At 39.1% G+C, this 20,436-nt stretch overlaps 2 protein-coding genes across 2 annotated transcripts; one reads left to right on the forward strand and one right to left on the reverse strand.

Annotated features, from left to right (window-relative positions):
* The first annotated feature begins 2,089 nt into the window (after positions 1–2,089).
* dnaaf2 (dynein axonemal assembly factor 2) lies at positions 2,090–8,721 on the forward strand. Its single transcript, XM_048599786.1, has 3 exons — positions 2,090–4,059; positions 5,737–5,880; positions 7,631–8,721. The coding sequence occupies exons 1-3, from the start codon at positions 2,149–2,151 to the stop codon at positions 8,261–8,263; spliced, it is 2,688 nt and encodes an 895-aa protein (XP_048455743.1). The 5' UTR covers positions 2,090–2,148; the 3' UTR covers positions 8,264–8,721.
* A 1,281-nt stretch (positions 8,722–10,002) lies between these two features.
* Positions 10,003–13,850, reverse strand: mgat2 (alpha-1,6-mannosyl-glycoprotein 2-beta-N-acetylglucosaminyltransferase). Its single transcript, XM_020531904.2, has one exon. The coding sequence runs from the start codon at positions 13,358–13,360 to the stop codon at positions 12,053–12,055; it is 1,308 nt and encodes a 435-aa protein (XP_020387493.1). The 5' UTR covers positions 13,361–13,850; the 3' UTR covers positions 10,003–12,052.
* Positions 13,851–20,436: the final 6,586 nt, after the last annotated feature.

A 20,436-nucleotide genomic window follows, 5' to 3' on the forward strand; every position in this document is an offset into this window, starting at 1 on the left:
TTCTTCTATACTGAAGACAGTTGCAAAATATCTGTTCACTGCATCAGACATTTCCTTATTTTCCATTATTAATTCTCTAGTTTAACTTTCTATAGGACTAACACATTGTTAACTGTTTTCTTGAAATATTTATAGAAACTCTTCCTTATGATTTAATATTTCTGGCTGGCTTTCTCTTGTACTCTATAATTATTTCCTTTTTTTTAGTTATTCTTTGCTGCTTTTAAATATCTGTCTTGTCTTCTGACCTGCCCCCCACTTTCTTTGCACAACTATATGCTTTTTCTTTGAATTTGATGCTACCTTTAACCTTTTCTTGTTAACCACAGATGGTAAGTTTGTCTCTTTGATTTTTTCTTATTCATTGGAATAAATCTCCTCTGTATATTCTGAAATATCTCCTTGGATGCTTGCTACTGCATCTCTATTGACCTATCCTTTAAACTAATTTGCCAGTTTATCTTAGCCAGGACCCACTATTTTCTGCCTAAACTGAATGTAAAATTCAATACTATGTTGCTGCTACCTAGGGGCACCAAGTCGCACCAAGTTCGGTTTTCTTTGCCTGTGCTTGGTGACCTGCATTGGAAACTGCCAAACAACATATTTAAAAACATTCTTGTCCTACCTTCCAGATCCCTTCATGGCCTTGCTCCTCTAATTCTGCTCTATTGCACACTCTCAACTGTAGTTGCTCCATGATTGGTCTAAAATTGCCTAGGTCCTAAGCTTTAGAATACTTTCTCCACACCTCCTTGTTTCTCTACCTACTTCACTGCTTTAAGATTTTCCTCCTTTAAGTTACTACATAAAACTGACCTCTATTGTCACTTCACTTAATAAATTCTTGTGGACCTCACTGACATACTTTGTTGTATAATGCTCCTATGAAATGCCTTGGGCCATTTTATGATGTTAAAAATATTTTAACAAATAAGTTGATGTTATCTTCTTTGTCCTGATTCATAGTTTGAACAAAGTTAGAAGTCGCATGACATCAGGTTATAGTCCAACAGGTTTATTTGAAATCACAAGCTTTTGGAGCGCTGCTCCTTTGTCAGGTGAAGTGAAGGGAAGCGTGCAGGCACAGAATTTATAAGCAGAGAAATAATGGGAAGATAATTCCAGGTAATTAGAAGTGTCAAAAGACTTTGTACTTATCTTTTGACACTCTTAATTACCTGGAATTATCTTGCCATTATCTCTCCGCTTATAAATTCTGTGCCTGCACGCGTCCTTTCACTTCAACCGACAAAGGAGCAGCGCTCCAAAAGCTCGTGATTTCAAATAAACCTGTTGGACTATAACCTGATGTCGTGTGACTTCTGACACTGTCCACTCCAGTCTAACACCGGCACCTCCACACCAAATCCCCTCTCAATCTTTTATTTTTAATAAGAACAGTTCCAGCTTATTCATCCACAGAACAATTCTTGTAAATCATTTTTGTACCCTCTACACTGCCTTCACATTCATCAGTGCTAGAGTTACGTTGCTAGTGTTGTACAGTTGGTACGTAGTTTGATCTATTGAGTTTTGTTTTGACAGTTGAGAGTAGGAAAGCTTACTGTTTCTAATGCTTGACATCAACAGCTAACAACTTAAGATAAAATTACCACTTGAAAGATGATAATCACATAGGGTTGGCGATCCAGCGTCCATGTAATTATGATATTGAGCCAAATTCTTGTTCAACTTGGTTTCTTAATTTAAAAGAACCTACGGGCAGGGTCACCAATGAAACTATTTGCTTCGGCAGTTCCCAACTGCGGGCAATATTTGTATAACAACAACCAGAGTTTATTTACAACATGCTAACAATCCGATCGTAAACAAAGCAGCGCTCAGGCCTGGTCTCCGTTCGGGTTTGATCGACGTCTCCTTGGCAACCAGGACACATCACCTCGGGTTGATTCCGAACTTAATCCGCCACACATTATGCATCACGTAGTTACCCAACGTTCTACATCCCCGAGGCATAAAATTGCGTTACTTTCAAACAAATTACTGAACAGATTTAAAAATAATACTTTCGGAGTTGGATAAAGGGGGAGATTAATGTGAAGGATCGCCAAACTTTCGTGTGTTGACGTCATCAGGGTGCGACCTCGCCCGGCGGATGAAGTGGCGCTGAGGCGGAGTTGTAAAATGGCGTCTTTCTCCAAACTAGAGGAGTTGGACTTGACCCAGGATGAAGTGGAACGCTTCTCCACAGCGTTTAAAGATGAAAAGTTTAGAAAAATGCTCTGTGAATACGCGGAAGAAATCTCCAATCCGGAAAATAAAAAAAAGTACGAAGAGGAAATCATTCAACTTGAAAAAGAGAGGGGCATGGACGTTAAGTTCGTGCATCCCAAACCAGGTTATGTCCTAAAAACCAGCGTCAATGGGGACCAGAAATGTTTCATCAACGTGTGCAGTAACGACTTGATAAATAAACCCGTTTGCAAAGCTGGAAAGGGTGCCAATGGGACAGTGGGACAACATTGGTCTCTTCCCTACAGTCTGGCGCCGGGGAGAGAAGATCTGGGTAAAGATGGCAGAAAACACATGATTTACGATGTAGTGTTTCATTCAGACACACTGTATATGGCGAATAAAAACCAGAAGTTCAAAACAATGGTAGATCAAACTTCAGTTGAAGTGATCGAGAAGCAACTAAATGCCAAACTAGATTTAAGAAATGTTAAAACTTTAAAAGCAAAATACAAGGGAATGCCTGAGGCTGCTGTCATTCGAAAACCTATTCCTGGTGTTCCCAAGGAACCTCCAGATGAAGATGACCCTTTACGGTTTCCTTACCCCTATGGTTCCCCAAAGTCAGAAATGGCCTCTGGAAATGGCACAAAACCTAAAACAACAAGCAAAAGTTCAAAATCTGCTGTGAAGGACAAGAATACAAAAACACAAGACAGCAAGTTGACTCAACCCAAATATGCCATTATTCACAGGTCACATGTTGATTTGCAAGATTATCGATACGCTCGTGAAGCTGCTCCCAGCACTAGACCTAAAGAACTGGTGATTACTATTGACCTCCCTTTGCTTAAGTCTGCTGAGAATGCTTGTTTAGATGTAAATGAGCAAGTTTTAAGTTTGGAGTCACAGAAACCGGCTTACAAGCTTAATTTAAATCTACCTTATCCAGTAGATGAAAATCTGGGGTCAGCTACATTTAACAAATCGAAGAGACAGCTTGTGGTTACTTTGCCTGTGCTACGTCTGAAGCAAACCCTAGAAATTGGACAGTTTTCTGCTGGTGATTTTGAACAATCAGGGAATGAGTCCACAGAGAGTGGCCAATCATTTTGTGAATCAGAATTTTATGAGCTTGAAAGACATTCACCTCATCAAAATGGAGAGCGTTTTGGTGCTTGTGTGAATCCAGAAAGTGAATTTGAACTTAGCACCTTACAAGATTCCAATTTGGAGCAATCTGAGAACGATGAACACCTGAAACTGAGCCAAAGCAAAACTCTTACAGAGTCAGTCGCTAAAGAGACTGCATTAGTTTCAAATAATACTTCAGTGAAACCAAATGACGTAATTGCTTTTTCCAAACTTGTTTCAGAGGTAGATCCTGAAGAACAGGAAAACGTCACAAATGCAATGAGTGGTAAAGAATCTCTTGGGTCTTTGGAAGAGGTATGCAGTCGTTCTGCGGGTGAGGAAGTAGATGATTATCTACAATTAGATTCCTCTGCAAACACAGCATTCAACTTAGATGACTATTTAAAGAAAACAGAACCAGTATGTCCTGACTTTCATTACCATCAAAACAAAGACGCTATAACATTCATACTGCAAGTGCAAAATATTAATGAAGAAAGCTTTAAGTCAGTACTTCAAACTCATGAATATAGTGTTATATTTGGGACTCAGGATTCTGATGTCTTCTATTCTTTGAGAGTTCAATTTCCTCCAGAACATCAGCTGGACACCACAGAAACAATAGTTAATATATCTAAAGACAATGCTGCAGTTGTGTTAATGAAATCACCTGAGTGTCGAGGCTTGTGGCAAAGCTTTCATGTTGGAGGTACATGCAACTGTTTGCAGGTAACTTTGTAGATCCCAGAAATATCTTGCCACATACAAAATGCAATTGCAACAATAATTGTTCTGCCTTCCCTAATTAGTCTGTGCATTCCTGTAGCTTTTTTAAAAGCAATACTGAAAACATTTTAAAATCATCCTATTGCTGTTTATTTTTAGGGACAAACTAGTAATTAGGTTAATGAAAGGCAATGCAGTATCTTAGTCCCTAAAAAAAAACTTTCATAATGAATTGTAGAACATTGTCGGAAATTGTCCTCTTGGGTATAACGTAAGCAGTCTCCTAGGTAAACAATGATGGACGGTGCTCTCCCAGGGATCGTCAGTATGATAAAAGCATTTATGCAGTCATTTCCTTGCTATAAATTTAACGAGTAATTACAAAAAAATCCTTACTGCAATATCTTTGTCTCTTTACCTATTGAAAGTTGATTTCAGAAACACTTGCCTGTTGCAAACATTGTGTATGCTTAGCATATATATTAACTTATGTACTGGTGCAATGTGTGTACACCTTTCACCCAGTTTTTTTTCTTAATTCACTCATGGGACATGGGTGTTGCTGATGGCCAGCATTTATTGCCTGTCTCTAGTTGCCCTTGAGAAGGTGGTGATGAGATGCCTTGTACTGCTGCACTCCATATGCTGTAGGTAGGTCCACAATCCCATTTGGAAGGGTGAAGGGAATTTTCGGGAGAGCATTGCCCATCATTGTTTACCTAGGAGACAGCTTACATTATACTCAAGAGTAAGCAATTATGAAATGTCAATATATAACAGACCTTTCCCCATTTCAAAGATACAGAAAATAAAAAGATGCAATCTTTACTTAACAACATTGGAGAAATCAAGGTGTGGGAATGGAAGAAGTTAATGTGTCTTCATTAAAAAGGTTAAACCTGCAATGGACAGTTTGAGCTGAGACAACAAGGTGCAGGGCTGGATGAACACAGCAGGCCAAGCAGCATCATAGGAGCAGAGAGGCTGACGTTTCGGGCCTAGACCCTGAGCTGAGTTTGGTTTCCAGTTTGAAGGAGACTGCACTGTGAGCAGTATAACGGATTCAAGAATCTCTTGCATAGACAATTATTGACGAGGGAGGGCAGTTAACAAAAGGAGTTGTATTGCTGTAGTATATTCAACACTGCTTTTTTTTCCATCTTATGCCCATGTTACATTGCACAATCTAATACAAAATTACGTGACTAAAACTTCTCATAATTGGTTATATTTTTTAGTTATACTATAAATGGTAGTTGGGACTGAGCAGTTTCCCACTTGTAGATTTACAAGTATGCGAATGGCAATGTAAATTTCAAGACACTTGGTTCATTTGAAAGTTAATTTGAATGTCAGTTTATTAGAACAGTATCAGTTTGTTGCCTTTAAGTATTTAGTGAAAGATTATATGTTTATTTGTTTTATTCAGAGACCAGTTAAATTTGCATGTGGTTTTAATTCATTCATACCATATACCAGTAATAGACAGTACCAAAACCCATTCTTATTAATGTAGGTTGACACTTTATGAAAATACTACAATATTGTAGGAATCAAGTTAAGTTTAAATGATTTATAGGTTTTGTTTCAGGAGTACGTTTTGTAAAAGTGCATAAACAATTAAGTATGTTTCATCAGATGTTGTATTAAATGCGTGAACAAAGTGTTCTTTTTATTTAGAAGAAACTATTTGTAACTTCAGAAAATATCAATCAATTCTTGAGTACTACTTTGGAGGATCCAGTCCCAAATGAGCTATCAGGAAAACATCCTTTAATTAGTGTGACGGAAATCAGTGAAAGTGGTCTTGTTATTCATTCTAAGGTGAGTTATGTGAAACTAGATTCAAAGATTCAACAAGAACAGAATATCGTTCACAAACTATCCTGTATTGACCATTGAGATAAACATTGCAGAACAGTCATGGCATTGCTTTACGAAGCAGAAATAAGTTGTTGTATATTTAACTAAGAAGATTCAAAAGTATGTTATTTCCCAAGATGATCTTTGTCAATTACTGTATTTCTCCTCTTTTATCTCTGCTGAAAGAATGCTCATTGTTCTGCATTAACCTGTAGTGATTGTTGTTAGGTATTTGATGGCAGTAAATATTGTGGCTGAGCATAATTCAATGCTTATCCAATATCCAAATGCAAGAACGTATAAAGTGAATTGTGCTATTTTATTCAACATTTAGTGAAGGAAAACTGCAGACACTTATTGCCCCAACTAATGTCATTTTTAACCATATATCGTCTGTGGGCATAAGTTCTCTACAAGTATCCAGCATGGCAAGGAAGGCAGCGAGCTAGTCAGCTCGCTATCCTATCACCTAAAGATGCTATTCTAATGAAAAACAGAAATCTTTGTTACCCTACCCATACTGGTACACTGGTGTTTTAAGAAGCTGGCACGCAAGAGGAGTCCAGACCTGGGGCAAAGTAGCTGATTTTACAGAATGGCAGGGTAGATTTGAGGGGCTGTATGGCCTATTCCTCCTATTTCTTACATTTATTTTTGCATAAAATTTGTTCAATTTAATTGACAAAATAACATGGAATCTTCAGAACCAAGCATTTTGAGGAAATGATGCATCTCAGTTAAAACAGAAATTTGCTTTTAACATGTATGTTTGCACATGATTTAAGTTTGATGTATTTGTTACTTTTCTCAGTTCCAAATTGGATGTTTTTGTGTCCCCGAAAAAAAATAGGGTTAGATAATTCAGGATTTAGCTTTTAGTAGTTTTCATTGATCACATATTATAGAAAAATTATTATATAGCTCTCTTAAATTTGATTCCAGGTTAATCTTATTCGTATTTACTATTGGACATTTTAAAACGTTCCGTATTAGGTATAGTGCATTTGGAAATTGATCATTTCCTGCTACTCTTCATTCAATTAAACTATTCGTAGTAATAACTGTAAGAGAAATATTACATCCACCACCTCTTGTCGTGGAATCATAGAATCTTATTTGGTCTATTATGCTTGTGCCAGCTCTTTAAACGAATTGTCCAATTATTAGTACTCTCTTGTTCTTTCCTCTGTCACTGCAATGTTTTCCTTTTCAACTAGGTATCCAATTTTGTTTTGAAAGTTACTCTAACTGCACTGGTAACTAAAAATTTGAATTGTTAGCGAATTTCTTTTGATAGATTTTTGAAATATTGAGGAATTGAGACCTGTGATTGTTGAACCTGCTTCAGACTGAAAATTATACATTTACATTCTACTTATGTTTTTTGGTAGCGTTCGATGAAAATTTAAAATTGCAGTGTAATGTTGTTATTGCTGATCTTTGTTTCAGGTAATTATAATGACATTCAGTACTATTATTCTTGCATATCAAACAGTTCCCTCAAACCCAACAGACAGAAGTAACCACAGAAACAGTGATAAGATACCAGGGAACCATTACAATGTAAACTGAAATCTGTCAAATCCTTGGCTGCCTTTATTGGCATTTTTGTTCAGAGGCCTTGTAAATGAGAAATTGATCAGTGATGTGATTTTTCTTTTTACAACTAATCTTTTAATTCAGGCAAATACTGTTGATTTTATAATTTCAGCAACAAGAGAGTGAGAATACCAGTTCCCATAGACTTTTCCTGAAGCCAGACAGAGTTAACTACAATGAAGCTTGTAATGCTGCATCGAACATTCAACCACAGACAGGAGAAATTTACCCCTCTGAATCTATTGCAGAGGATAACACATTGGAAAAAGAGACATCCTTAGCAAATGATGCTCCTGAGTCTGTGTCTAATCACAAAGACCAGTTACTTATGGCAGGAGAAGGAACAAATATAAAAGTTCCAAATGACATGGATCAGTTGATTGACCGTAACAGTTGGACTGCTGTTAATGCAAGTAAACTTAGTGAGGTTAAAATGAAAAGTGAGTCAATTATGTCACCCTCTCACATAAGTACAATATATGCTGACAAACCACAATCTGTAAATTGTAAAAAATCAGTACAATTTAAACAGTGTGTAGAAGTGGATGATGGTCATGTACTTGATGAAGATGACCTTCCAAGTAACCAGAAGGATGGGAACACTCCTAAGTTTATTATTACTACGGCTCCACTGCAAATTCTTGAGGAAATCAATCCCAATGACCAAAGTATTAAGATTATAAGTGACCATAAAACACAATCTGCATTCAATTTTCAGAATATGGAATTGTATCAACTAGACTAAAGAAATGTATGATATGGTTAGAAAGGAATCATTAACTTTATTTACCTTATTTAAGACTTCGCACTTCAGGGGTCTGAACAAACAAAGATTGCGTCTTAACTTTAAACCTGTAATACATTGTAGTATAGGTTGGTTTGCATTTTAAACTGCATTCCAAATCACAAAATGAGTTTAATTTTTGGTTAGCTGTTGGCCATGTCATAACAGCCGAACTGGCAATTTCTAAGACAGTTTGTGATTTATAATTAAGTCTGCAGACTTCTCAGGAACAGCTGATTTTAAATAGTTTCAGCTCTGTATTTTTATTTCTATTTTGTTGAATATCTTGCAATTAACTTTATCTGGCAAGTCTACTATATAATTTTAATAAAGAAGTTAAAAATTGTTATAATTTCTGCATCTGGGTGGGATATTTCAAATGCCAGAACTAATTTATAATAAAACAAATTATTTTTGAATCACTGTTGATAATTTAAGTTATTGATTTGTTTTTTGGAGTTTGCGATCACTGTTATCTTAAGATTATAGTAATAATGCAGTGGACAGATTCCTGACCTCTGAGCCAGAGCTCTGTCTCAGAGTTCCACCTCAAGACTTGATGGCCAAGAAAAGTCATTCACAATGCAGCTAAACAATTTGATGATTAACCTTGAAATCCTTCCAACACATGCCATTGACAGGATTAGGATACCTGGCCAGTCATATGCTAAAAAGAAAATCACAGCCTCTCCCATTGCTATCTGAATCTCCATTCTACGACATGCATGGAAAAAAAGTGCACTTTGAAATTCTGTTTGAGTGAGCTAAAGACACCACCACCAATATTTTTGGTAGTACCAATATTCAAACTTCATGTTGGTTCCCTAACTCATGAGTTAAAAACAAAAATACTCATTAAAAACTACATATACAATTCTTCAATTTCCCTGATAGAGTAAATCTTGCCAATTTGAATTGCAAGTTTCACCTTCTGCTCCTCTATCAGTTGGACTGGAGCATCAGATGGGTACTAGGGATTATGTCCAAAGATGGAGACTGGTGTTTTAGGGAGGAATCTTCAAGCTGGAAGTAATTAGAATTAAGATAGGATAACTGGGTACAGTGGAGCAAAGTTGGAAGATTAGAAATATTGGCACAGGCAAATGACTGGACTAGATTTCAAAGGTAGGGAGGAATGACAGCAGTAAAGAGTTGAAAATTGGAAATTTTCAAATATTACATTGAATAATCTGAATATATGTAAATTAGATTTTGTCTGGGATAAATTGGGGAGGAACTGTTGGACTACTGGATGAAGGAGGCTATTGCACCCATTTCATATAAAACTTGCAGTGCTCCCAATTGTCAAGTGATTCTTTTGGGTTATGAGCATTTTCACTTCAAGTGCATTGATTGTTTTTACAACCGTAGAAAAGGCTATCCAAACCATAGCGAAAAAGGAGATAGTTGAGACATTGAATGGGCAAACACTTAAAAGAGAGGAGGTATTAGAAAGGCTGACTCTACATAAAAGTTGAAAAAAATCACCAGATATGAATGGGATGCATCCTAGGATGCTGAAGGAAGTAAGTGTGCATGCTGCAAAACAGGGATGGTACTCAGGATACTGAAAAATTGAAAATCTTATGTCCTTCTTAAAAGAAAGCGTGCAAAGAATGGCAAGAAAGATTTTAGAAACAATAACCTGGACAAAATTAAGTCATTTGGATAGGTGTGCATGAATTAAAGACATCCACTAATTGTGCTTTTTGATAAATTTATTGATGAGGAGCATGCTGAGGCACACAGACTTTGGAATACTCTTCCACATCTCTTTAGCCTCAAATTTCCCTTTTTAAAACATTCCATAAAACATGCCTCTTTGACCAAGCTTTTAGTTGTCTTTCTTAATATCTCCATGTGTGACTCCTTGCCCTGTTTTGTTTAATAATGCTCCTGTAAAGTGCCTTGAACTGTTGCATCTTGAAGTCTCAGGTTTTTATTTTTTGAATTAATGTTGCGGTTACTATTGTTTCCTGTGTAGTCATGCTGGATCAAGGCACTCCCAAAAGGTGATATCATTAGAATGGCACAGAAACATTTACTTAAGTTTCCTTGTGGATAAAAGATGAAAACATCCTGTAGCTCTTTAACAGCACTGTGGGCGTGCCTACAACCACATGGAAGGCAACAGTTCAAGGCAGGTTTTCTCCACTTTCTTCGAAGGTGACTGGGGATGGACAACAAAGATTGGCTTTGCTATCAACACACACACAAATGAATTAAAATGCATTTGTCAATTATTCTTCCATCTACTGTAAATACTTTAAACAAAAAAATGCTCCATAGTTCTTTCCTCCCATTGATGCAGTTACATATTGGGAAGACATTTAAAGTGTTTAAAAAGCAAAATACAGTGTAAACCAAAGTCTTCAGAAAAAATTGAAGTATGTTGTGATAAAATATCTTTTTCCACTTTCACAAAGAATTGCTTTCCTGTTCTTTTATTTGAGGTGAAATATAAAAAAAAAAATTACAAGCAAGGCATTTGCTTTTGAACAATGAGAAGTCTCAGGTACGTAACAGTGTCTCAAATTGCCATGAAGAAACATCAGTTAAGTAAGCTGAACCTGATAGACCACTGAGGTGAATAGGGTAAGGGAAGACATGCTAGATTTCTTAAATGTCATTGCAAACATTTAACTGAAAATACTGCATTGCTGATTCAAATAGTTACAGAATTGTGCTTTAAGTGAACAGTATTGTCACCAAGATTAAAGATTTAAGGTGGTGGTGGGTGAAATTTTCATCCAGCCACATTGTGGGTGATTTTTTAAACTACAGTTTGAAACAATAGATTGCTGATTAATTTTTCATATTAATTCTATTTGAATTTTGAAAAGTCTGGGTATTTTATGGAAAGAAGTATTTTGAGCTATATATAACACTTAGTATTTCTGGCTCCAGTTTTGTTATAGGTGGCAGAAGTAATTTGGATGATAGATTTAAAGGGGCACATGAGTACATCACCCATTAAGGCATATTACTATGGGACTTTTCTTATTGTTAACTGAAACACTAAGTGCAGTGACAACACTGAGCTAAACAAGTAACATCTGTAAAATAAACTGAATGATGAAAACAGAAGTCTTAAAAATTACACCCACAACATAAGATGAGCACCTTTGGCTTCTTTGCCTTCTTACAGTTGCATATACCATTTTCTCTTCAGACACCGGAACATATATAAAGTTAATGAAGAAAATGGAACTCTTGCTACAAGGACTTATTTTCCTTTAAACAAACACAAAATTCTGCTGCTCTTCTTGTAAAGGCAGTAACTTTTGACTGAGTACAGATCCACAAGCACCAGTAGTCGCCAGCATCTGCAAATGTAGGCCCAGTCAGTGAAAAGTTTTGGGCAGTATGCAGCCAAGCTGAATCTATCCTCAGCCAACATTGCCGAAATTAATTTTCCAGCAATTTCACTGGATAGTCAGGAATTTAGCATCACAGCTGATCTTTCCTCTACATAACCCTGAAAATGTCAAACCCAATTGCAGCACCTCCTACTGCAACCTTAGCTAAAAATCAGCTAACTCATCACAGATCAGGTATCACCTGGGATCTTTCTAATCTGTAAAGCTCAAATGATAACACCTTCTGGTGTAGCTATTAACCGAGCCATTGGTTAGCCATTTATTTTTAATCTTGACAGTCAAAGATTGTATCCCATTGTTGCATTTTTATAACAGGTGAAAACTAAACAACTATTAAAGACATGATCTGATATAGAGATTTACCACATAATTACTGGAGCCGACGGTAACTTGCACAAAGTTCATGGTCCCTAATATCTCCCCAACCCCCATTCTTCACATGTGGACTGATTGCAGCCAAAGGATATATTTCACTTATTGCCATTGTTTCTGGAAACAAATGCTGTATGTTGCTACTTATAATTTTGTCAATTTTAGAAACTTCAACAGATGGCATGCAAGTTTTCTTGTGATGCATACCACAATCGCCAGCATGGAAAATACGAGGAGCCTCACAGACCATAACTTTCCAATACCGAGGCAGACAGGACACCGTTAAATACTGTAATGTCCAGTCCCAGTTGTAGTCATCATATGCACAGAAAGTATCTGTGCACTGTATCAGTTTTTGATATGTCTCTCTAGTCATAGCCATGCCCATGTTGTGTTCTGTCGATCGCCAGGTTTTCACTTCCACTTTACTGGTTTTATCTGTGAAATCACTGACACGTGTATATGTACCAAGGGTCAATATATCACAGTCCGGGCAACTTTCAGTCTTGAGAAGCCACATGTTTTTCAAGACATGATAGAAATCAGGTGACAAATAATGGTCCTCTTCAATGAAAAGCACTAACCCCTTATGATCTTCCAAAATTTTTACTCTTTCCCAAACAAAATGCAACTTCCACCACCAGTGATGTTTAGTCTGACAAAATTTGGATTCTCGATAATGGCCAAATGAATCTGGATATTCAGCGTTGATACAACCCAGCTTGAAAGCATTCTCTTTGCTTATGTCACGAGGGCAGTCTCTGGGATCATGTCCAGGGAATTCATTGGGATACAGCTGGATACTGAATGGAAAAAATATTTGCAACACTTGGCAAAAATCGACGCTAGATACAATCTGGTTGATCTGCGGAGACCAAAAGTCGTGGCTGAAGATCAGTAGAACGTTCTCTATTCCTTTGGCTTTTCTGAGAGAATTGACGAGGATCTGCAAGTATTCCGGTCTGTTGTGCACTTGAACAACGACCACCAAATCGTTTGGGGATCGGGTCTTAATGGTTTCCTGGTTTCTGACTGTTTGATCAAAGTTCAGCTGGAAAACGATGCCGCGGTACACCACAGTCAGGTTATCGACCTCGGGCTTTTCGAACTTGCTCGCCTGAGACTCGTTGGAAACTTTCCTACTCGGGTTCCCGGTGCCCGCTCTCCCGCTGCTCCGTGAAGTTTGGTCTTCCCTCGGAAAAGCTTCGTTTTTCCTCTGCTTTCCGCCGGTCCACAAGACGAAGGCAGCGAGCAGCATGAGGAGAGCCAAGAGCAGCACTTTCCTCTTGTAAATACGGAACCTCATGTTGACCGTCGGGGAAGCGGCAACCCCCGCCACGTAACTGATACCGATCAAAGTACCGGAGCTGCTGCTAACAATAATGAACTATAAAATACAGAAAGGCGGGGAGGAAAAGGGGCAGAGCTATGGGCTCCTGGTTACTCTATATAAATCGGCTGCACTCTCAGCAGCCTATCGTCGGGCACACGGTGATCCCACACGGGACCATTATCAGCCGGCACAGGCGCAACAATTTAGACCGCGGCTAAAGACTCCCGGAAGAAAGCAGTGCAGCAGGCCAACTGGAGGATATCCGTTTCCTGGAAGGGGGTGGGGGGGTTGTGAGTATGAGGTGACAGGCCCTCCTTCTCTCTCAGCCGATGGTGCTCGGCCTCCACTCTCCTCTCCGCCTCCCGATTTGAACCGACACCGACATGATACCTTGCCCCTCTCTCTCCCGGCCGCTGCCGACGGCGGCCCCACTCCCTCCAACATCTGCCAACCGTCACCCAGACCCCGCCCCTTTCCCCCGCCCCGATTGGCGCGCTTCCCGCACCTACCCGAGCGCGTGCGTTCGACACCAGGGACATCGTATGGACAGCTCGACTGTCCATCAACCGCCCCGCCCGAAGCTCATTGGTCGGCCACGTAGCGGCGCTGGCGGATGACGTCATCCCCTCACCGCCCATCTCCTGTTTACTGCAATTTACCCGGAAAGAGCCGTGGATTGTTTTGGCAAAGTTACTCACCGTGACCGGGCCAAAATGTGCAATCGCTGGGCAAATTTGAAACAGACGATGCTGGAAATACTCGGCAGGTCGGGTAGCCTCTGTGGAAAGTGAAAGGTCGACTCTCTGAAACGTTAACCTCAGTTCCATCTCCATGGATACTGCCTTTTCAAATTCATTTTGATCAAGGAATCGCGGAACGCTCTGAAATCTCATCTCGCTGACAGGATTTGAGGTTGACTAACCAGTTTTATTGTTCTCCACAATTGTACAAGGGCGATGTATTCCCTCTTTCTAAAGGAAGGATATCAATCACAATAAACAGGAACACAACAGATACAGAAATGATGAACGCATACAATAGCTTTGTAGGTCCCGTAAATAGAAAATAAATGTCCATACCAAAATCGTGTTGGGAAGAAAGGTCAACACTCAAAACAAATCCAGTTGTTTAGGTTGCGTCAGCATTACATCCGTGTTCTGCCAACACTTATGACTAGTTAGGGTGGACCGAACCAGACTTGATCCACTGATCTGGTAGTTACGATAATTAAAATCTTATAAACGGAGATGATCTTCATATGGGTCTTGAATATTTCAATCGATGGAGCTGTGACTATTACCTTTGGCAGCTTGTTCCGGTGTGAGATTATTGACACACCGTCTTGAAAACAAATGATCTTTGTAGCTTGTATGGATTACTACCTTGTGTTTTAGCATTGCAGGCAGTAGATAAAATTTGTTTGGCCAGACCCCATTAGTTCATTCCATATCTTAGATCAAAGATGTGACAAGGGCATCATGTTTTTGACTTGTTTTAGTCTTATTTAAATTTGCAGACGTCACAAAGATGGATAGAGGAGTGGATAACGTTGAGGAAGCAGGGAGGCTGCAGAAGGACTTCGGCTGGGAGAGCTGGCAAAGAAGTGGCAATGGAATATAATATGGGAAGGTGTGAGGTAATGTACTTTGGTAAGAAGAATAGAGGCATAGGTTATTTTCCAAACAGGGAAAGGCTTCAGAAATGTGCAGGTTAGTCTGATTGCCCATGCCAAATTACCCCATGTTATCTAGGGACGAACAGGCTAGATGGATTATCCATGGTAAACGTGGGGTTATAAGGACAGGGTGGGTACTGGTGGGATGCTCTTCAGAGGGTTGGCGCAGACTCAATGGACCAAGTGGCCTTTTTCCTGACTGTAGGGATTCTGTGATTACCATGACTTGGGAATCCTACTTCAGGATTCTGTTAAGGTTAACATGCAATATTCACTTGGCAGTTAGGAAGGCAAATGCAATGTTAGCATTCATTTCCAGAGACCTGAATACAAGAGCAGAGATATACTGCTGAGACTGTATAAGGCTCTGGTTAAACCGCATTTGGAATATTGAGCAATTTTGGGCCCTGTATCTAAAGAAAGAGGGGTTCCAAAGAATGATCCCCAGGATGAAGGGCTTGTCATATCAGGAGCGGTTGAGGACTCTGGGTCTGTACTGGGTAGAGTTTAGAAAGATGAGGGGGAATCTGATTGAAACAGACAGAATACTGAGAGGCTTACATAGAGTGGATGTGGAGATGTTTCCGTTAGTAGGAGAGAGGAGGACCTGAGGGCACAGCCTCAGAATGAAGAGACCACCCTTTACAACTGAGATAACAAGGAATTTCTTCAGCTAGAGGGCGGTTAATGCTCAGAACTCATTGCTGTGGAGGCCCAGTCATTGATTGTATTTAAGACAGAGATAGCTGGTGAGTGGATCAAAGAATACGGGGAGAAGGCAGGAGAACAGGGTTGTGAAACATATCAGCCATAATGGAACAATGGATCACACACGATGGCTTAATTCTGCTTGTCTGTCTTATAGTCTTAATATCTGTCACATTTAAGGATCCCACAAGACTGGACAAATAAGCTGCAACTCTGATAATTTTTGGTACAATAACAAAGCTTCCAAATAAGAAACCCAAGAGCCTTGTTTGCTTATATACTGAATGTGGAAACCCATTGAAGATGTTTTTAATTTATATCTTCTGCAGAGGACAGCCTATTTTTCTTTTTGGTCTGGTTGTATAAGATTTTACTGCATTTAATATCCCTTTTCTAATTTAACTACATTTCTTGTTGCTTGAGCTAGGGACTCGTTCCTAGCCCTTTTAACTCATGGAATAATAAGATGGATTAAGTATGGAAGCTGACTATTAGCCCATCCTTTCTCTGCAATTTCTCTGCGAGAGCAGTTTAGCTTGTCCTAATTAACAGAAGAAACAAATGGAGGAACGGTCACTGGACCCGAAACATTAACTCTGATTTTTTTTCCACAGATGGTGCCAGACCTGCTGAGCTTTTCCAACAACTTCTGCTTTTGTTCTTAAAACAAATGTCTCCCTTTATCACATTTGCAAATTTATTTAAACAGTACAGAATACAAGTGCCAAAGTCAATGTTTGAAACAAGTTTCTCTTTGTTCTCAGTCATAGAGATGTACAGCATGGAAACAGACCCTTCAGTCCAACTCGTCCATGCTGACCAGATATCCTAAATAAATCTAGTCCCATTTGCCAGCATTTGACCCATATCCTTCTAAACCCTTCTTATTCAGACCCATCTAGATGCCTTTTAAATGTTGTAATTGTACCAGCCTCCACTACTTCCTCTGGCAGCTCATTCCATACATGCACTGCCCTCTGCATGAAAAAGTTGCCACTTTGGTCCCTCTTAAATCTTTCCCCTCTCACCTTAAACCTATGCCCTCTAGACACCCACCACCCTGAGTAAAAGACCTTGTCTATTTACCCTATCGATGCCCCTCATGATTTTATAAACTTCTATAAGGTCACCCCTCAACCTCCTACGCTCCAGGAAAAATAGCCCCAGCCTATTCGGCCCTCCCTGTAGCTCAGACCCTCCAACCCTGGCAACATCCTTGTAAATCTTTTCTGCATCTTTTCAAGTTTCACAACATCCTTCCTATAGCAGGGAGACCAGAACTGCACACAGCATTCCAAAAGTGGCCTAATTAAAGTCCTGTACAGCCGCAACATTTACAGCTTACTTTCTGACCTACCTTTGTATCGTTAGCAAATTTGCATATGTTACACTCGGTTTCCTCAACAACATTGTTATATATTCCTAGGGAGCAGGGAGACCAGAATTGAACACAGTATTCCAAAAGTGGCCTAACCAATGTCCTGCACAGCTGTAACATGACCTCCGAATTCCTATGCTGAATGCACTGACCAATAAAGGCAAGCATACTAAACACCTTTTCTTCACTATCCTGTCTACCCATGACTCCACTTTCAAGGAACTATGAACCTGCATCCAAGGTCTTTTTGTTCAGCAGCACTCCCCAGGATCTTACCATTAAGTGAATAAGCACCCTGATTTGCATTTCCAAAATGCAGCATGGGAACAGCACAATGGTTAGCACTGCTACCTCACAGCACCAGGGACCTGGGTTTGATTCCACCCTCAGGTGACTGTGTGGAGTTTGCATATTCTCCCCGTGTCTGCATGGGTTTCTATTGGCCATGCTAAATTGCCCATAGTGTCCAGGGATGTGTATGTTAGGTGGAGTAGCCATGGCAAATGGGTCTGGGTAGGGTGCTCTTTGGAGGGGTGGTGTGGACTTGTTGGGCTGAATGGCCTTTTACCACACTGTAGGGATTCTGTGAAAATGCAGCACCTCATATTTATCTAAATTAAACTCCCATCTGCCACTCCTTGGTCAATTGGCTCATCTGATCAAGATCCCGTTGTACTCTGAGGTGACATTCTTTGCTGTCCACTATACCTCCCATTTTGGTGTCACCTGAGATTTTGCCCCTAGTTAACATTATTTAAATACAGGTGTTGTACACATCTGAAATGCAATTGCAGTGGTTCATTTTGAAATCAGGTTTAAACATTTGGGGGTCTCTCTGTGATGAGTTTGCACGTTCTCCCCGTGTCTGCATGGGTTTTCAGTGGGTCCTGTGTTTTCCTCCCGCAGTCCAAAGATGTGGAAGTTAGGTGGGTTGGCCATACTAAATGCAGAGATAGGGTTTGGGGAGTGTGGGGTGTCTGGGTGGGATGCTCTTCAAACCGTTGGTGCAGACTTAATGGGCTGAATGGCCTCTTTCAGCACTAGGGATTCTATGATTCACCAGTAACTGAGATTGAGATACAATTGGAGCAAATTCTAGCTTGTCTGTTAGCCTCTCAATACAAATTTTGTGGTGGTTTTTGTTCTTTGAGAAAACATGATTAATTTGATGAAATACAATGTTGTTGTCATCTTTGTAGATTAGTTATAAGGCAAAGAAAACTAAATTGGGAATGAATATTAAGTGTTCCTTTTGGGTGTGACTAGGCACACATGATGCATTTAAGAAGTCTGAGTGAGGAATAAATTGCTATCTAATTATGTTCTCATTAATTTTTGGGCCTTTTTAAAATATTTTCAGTTTTATGACCTGTATTTGCACAATTATTGTTACTATTTTAATATTTCTAGTTAATTATGGATGCTAGGTCCATCCCTCGGAATTTACATTTGTGTGTTCTGAAATATCCCATTACACATCTGGTACTGCATCTCTATTGACCTATTCCTTAAATTAATTTGTTGGTTCACTTTAGCCAATTTAATGCCTTCATTATTCCCTTGAATTTTAAAACAGGTCTCAGATCCAGTCCTCTTCTCCCTCAGACTGAAGAGAAAATTCAGTCATGGGCACTGCTGCCTAGGAGTGTCTTCACTATAAGATTATTGGATTCTAAAGTTAGAATTAATTAAGTTTACCACTCAAGAACAAGATAAATAATGAAATAACTAGCTTCTTGCTTTACTTCCAGAGTTTCAGGGTCCTTTAGGTGTTGCTGACTGCCTGGCTTCAGGTCCTCCACTTGCACACACATCAAGTTGCTACTTAACTGCTCTGTCAGTTACCTCACCTTTGCTATTTGAGAATTCTGGCCCAAATACAACTAGAGAACAGTGATATATGCCCAAATATGATATACAATTTGGAAGTGAACACAGTTGTTATTGTTTTCATACATCAAATGCCTCTGACCTGCTCCAGTGTGGTCAGTTCAGTTGAATTTCCAGTCATTGGTGACCTTCAGGTTCTATTCCTGGAGTTAATCATACAGTGACATTTATGTGGCATAATTCTGAATGGTAGCAATCAAGTCAAGTCTCTATGTTGTTCATTGTCTTGGTGAATCTGGGATAGATTGTTTCACTACTTGCTAAATTATCTTGATATTTCCACCAGCATTAAATTTCTGAAGAAAGTAGCTATTCTTAAATAACTTTTCCCTCCCCTAGACATCTGTCCAAGAAGGAATATCTTATGTTGGATGGCAGCTCCTCTGCTTACATCAGGCTTCTGCTGTGTACAGTAGATGATTATGTATGGCTGTAAAGCTGAAATTTGTTAATAGTCAGAGTTCACCCTGCTATGTCACTTTCATATAATATCTGACTGCAATTAACCAGTTTCAAAACACTGCTATTGGGGTGTATAGTAATATTCATTATAATTTTAACATCACAGCTATTATCTATCTTGGCTGAAGTATCTGTATCAGAAAGATTTTTGCTCTCTGATGGATTACAGGTGAAGTGTGTTATGTTACAATGTATCAAATAGCTTCGTTCTGTAAAAAATTGTTACTGGTCTAACAAGACAAAGATTTGTCCCTATCTCTGCTGCAGGAGAACCATGTTCAGTTCCCACTTGTTCCAAAGCTGTGTCATAATATCTCTGATACAGGTTGATTAAAAAAATATCTAGTATGGCAAGATTGGGAATAATAGTGGTGCACTAGTAGTATCCCTACCTCCAAACAAGGAGGTCCAGTTTCAAGTCACATCTGCTCCAGAGATGTATAAATAACATCTGACTAGGTTGAATAAAAATCTACAAAATAACAAAATAGGCAGAGATGCAATTTTGGGGTCTCTTGTGATGCAGTAGTAACACCCCCACCTCCGAGCCTGGAGACTTGGGTTCAAGTCCCACTTGTTCCAGAGGAGTTTACTAGCATCTCTGAACATGTTGATTAGAAAATATAAAAAAAAGTAATGAAAGGATATGTTCTAATAATCCATGCCTTTTATGAGAATTCAAAATCAGATTTAAAAGTCTCTAACTCGATTCCTTGAGGACATAGGCTCCCAATGCCAAGTTGCCTCCAATTTAGGGCCAAATGCCAAATTTTAGTCAGGCATACTACAGGATAGCAAATGGAGGAAGTGTTAGTGTAACAGATGGTAATCTTTTAAGCTTGAATCCAAGCCACGTAATAATAGTAGAGTAGTAAAGGCTTTAAGATGTATCCCAGCAGGGTCTGTTGAAGTGAGAATTCATTGCTGAGGGTTCCC

The sequence above is a fragment of the Rhincodon typus genome, chromosome 8 (assembly GCF_021869965.1).
Source record: "Rhincodon typus isolate 14 chromosome 8, sRhiTyp1.1, whole genome shotgun sequence".
Lineage (NCBI taxonomy): Eukaryota > Metazoa > Chordata > Chondrichthyes > Orectolobiformes > Rhincodontidae > Rhincodon > Rhincodon typus.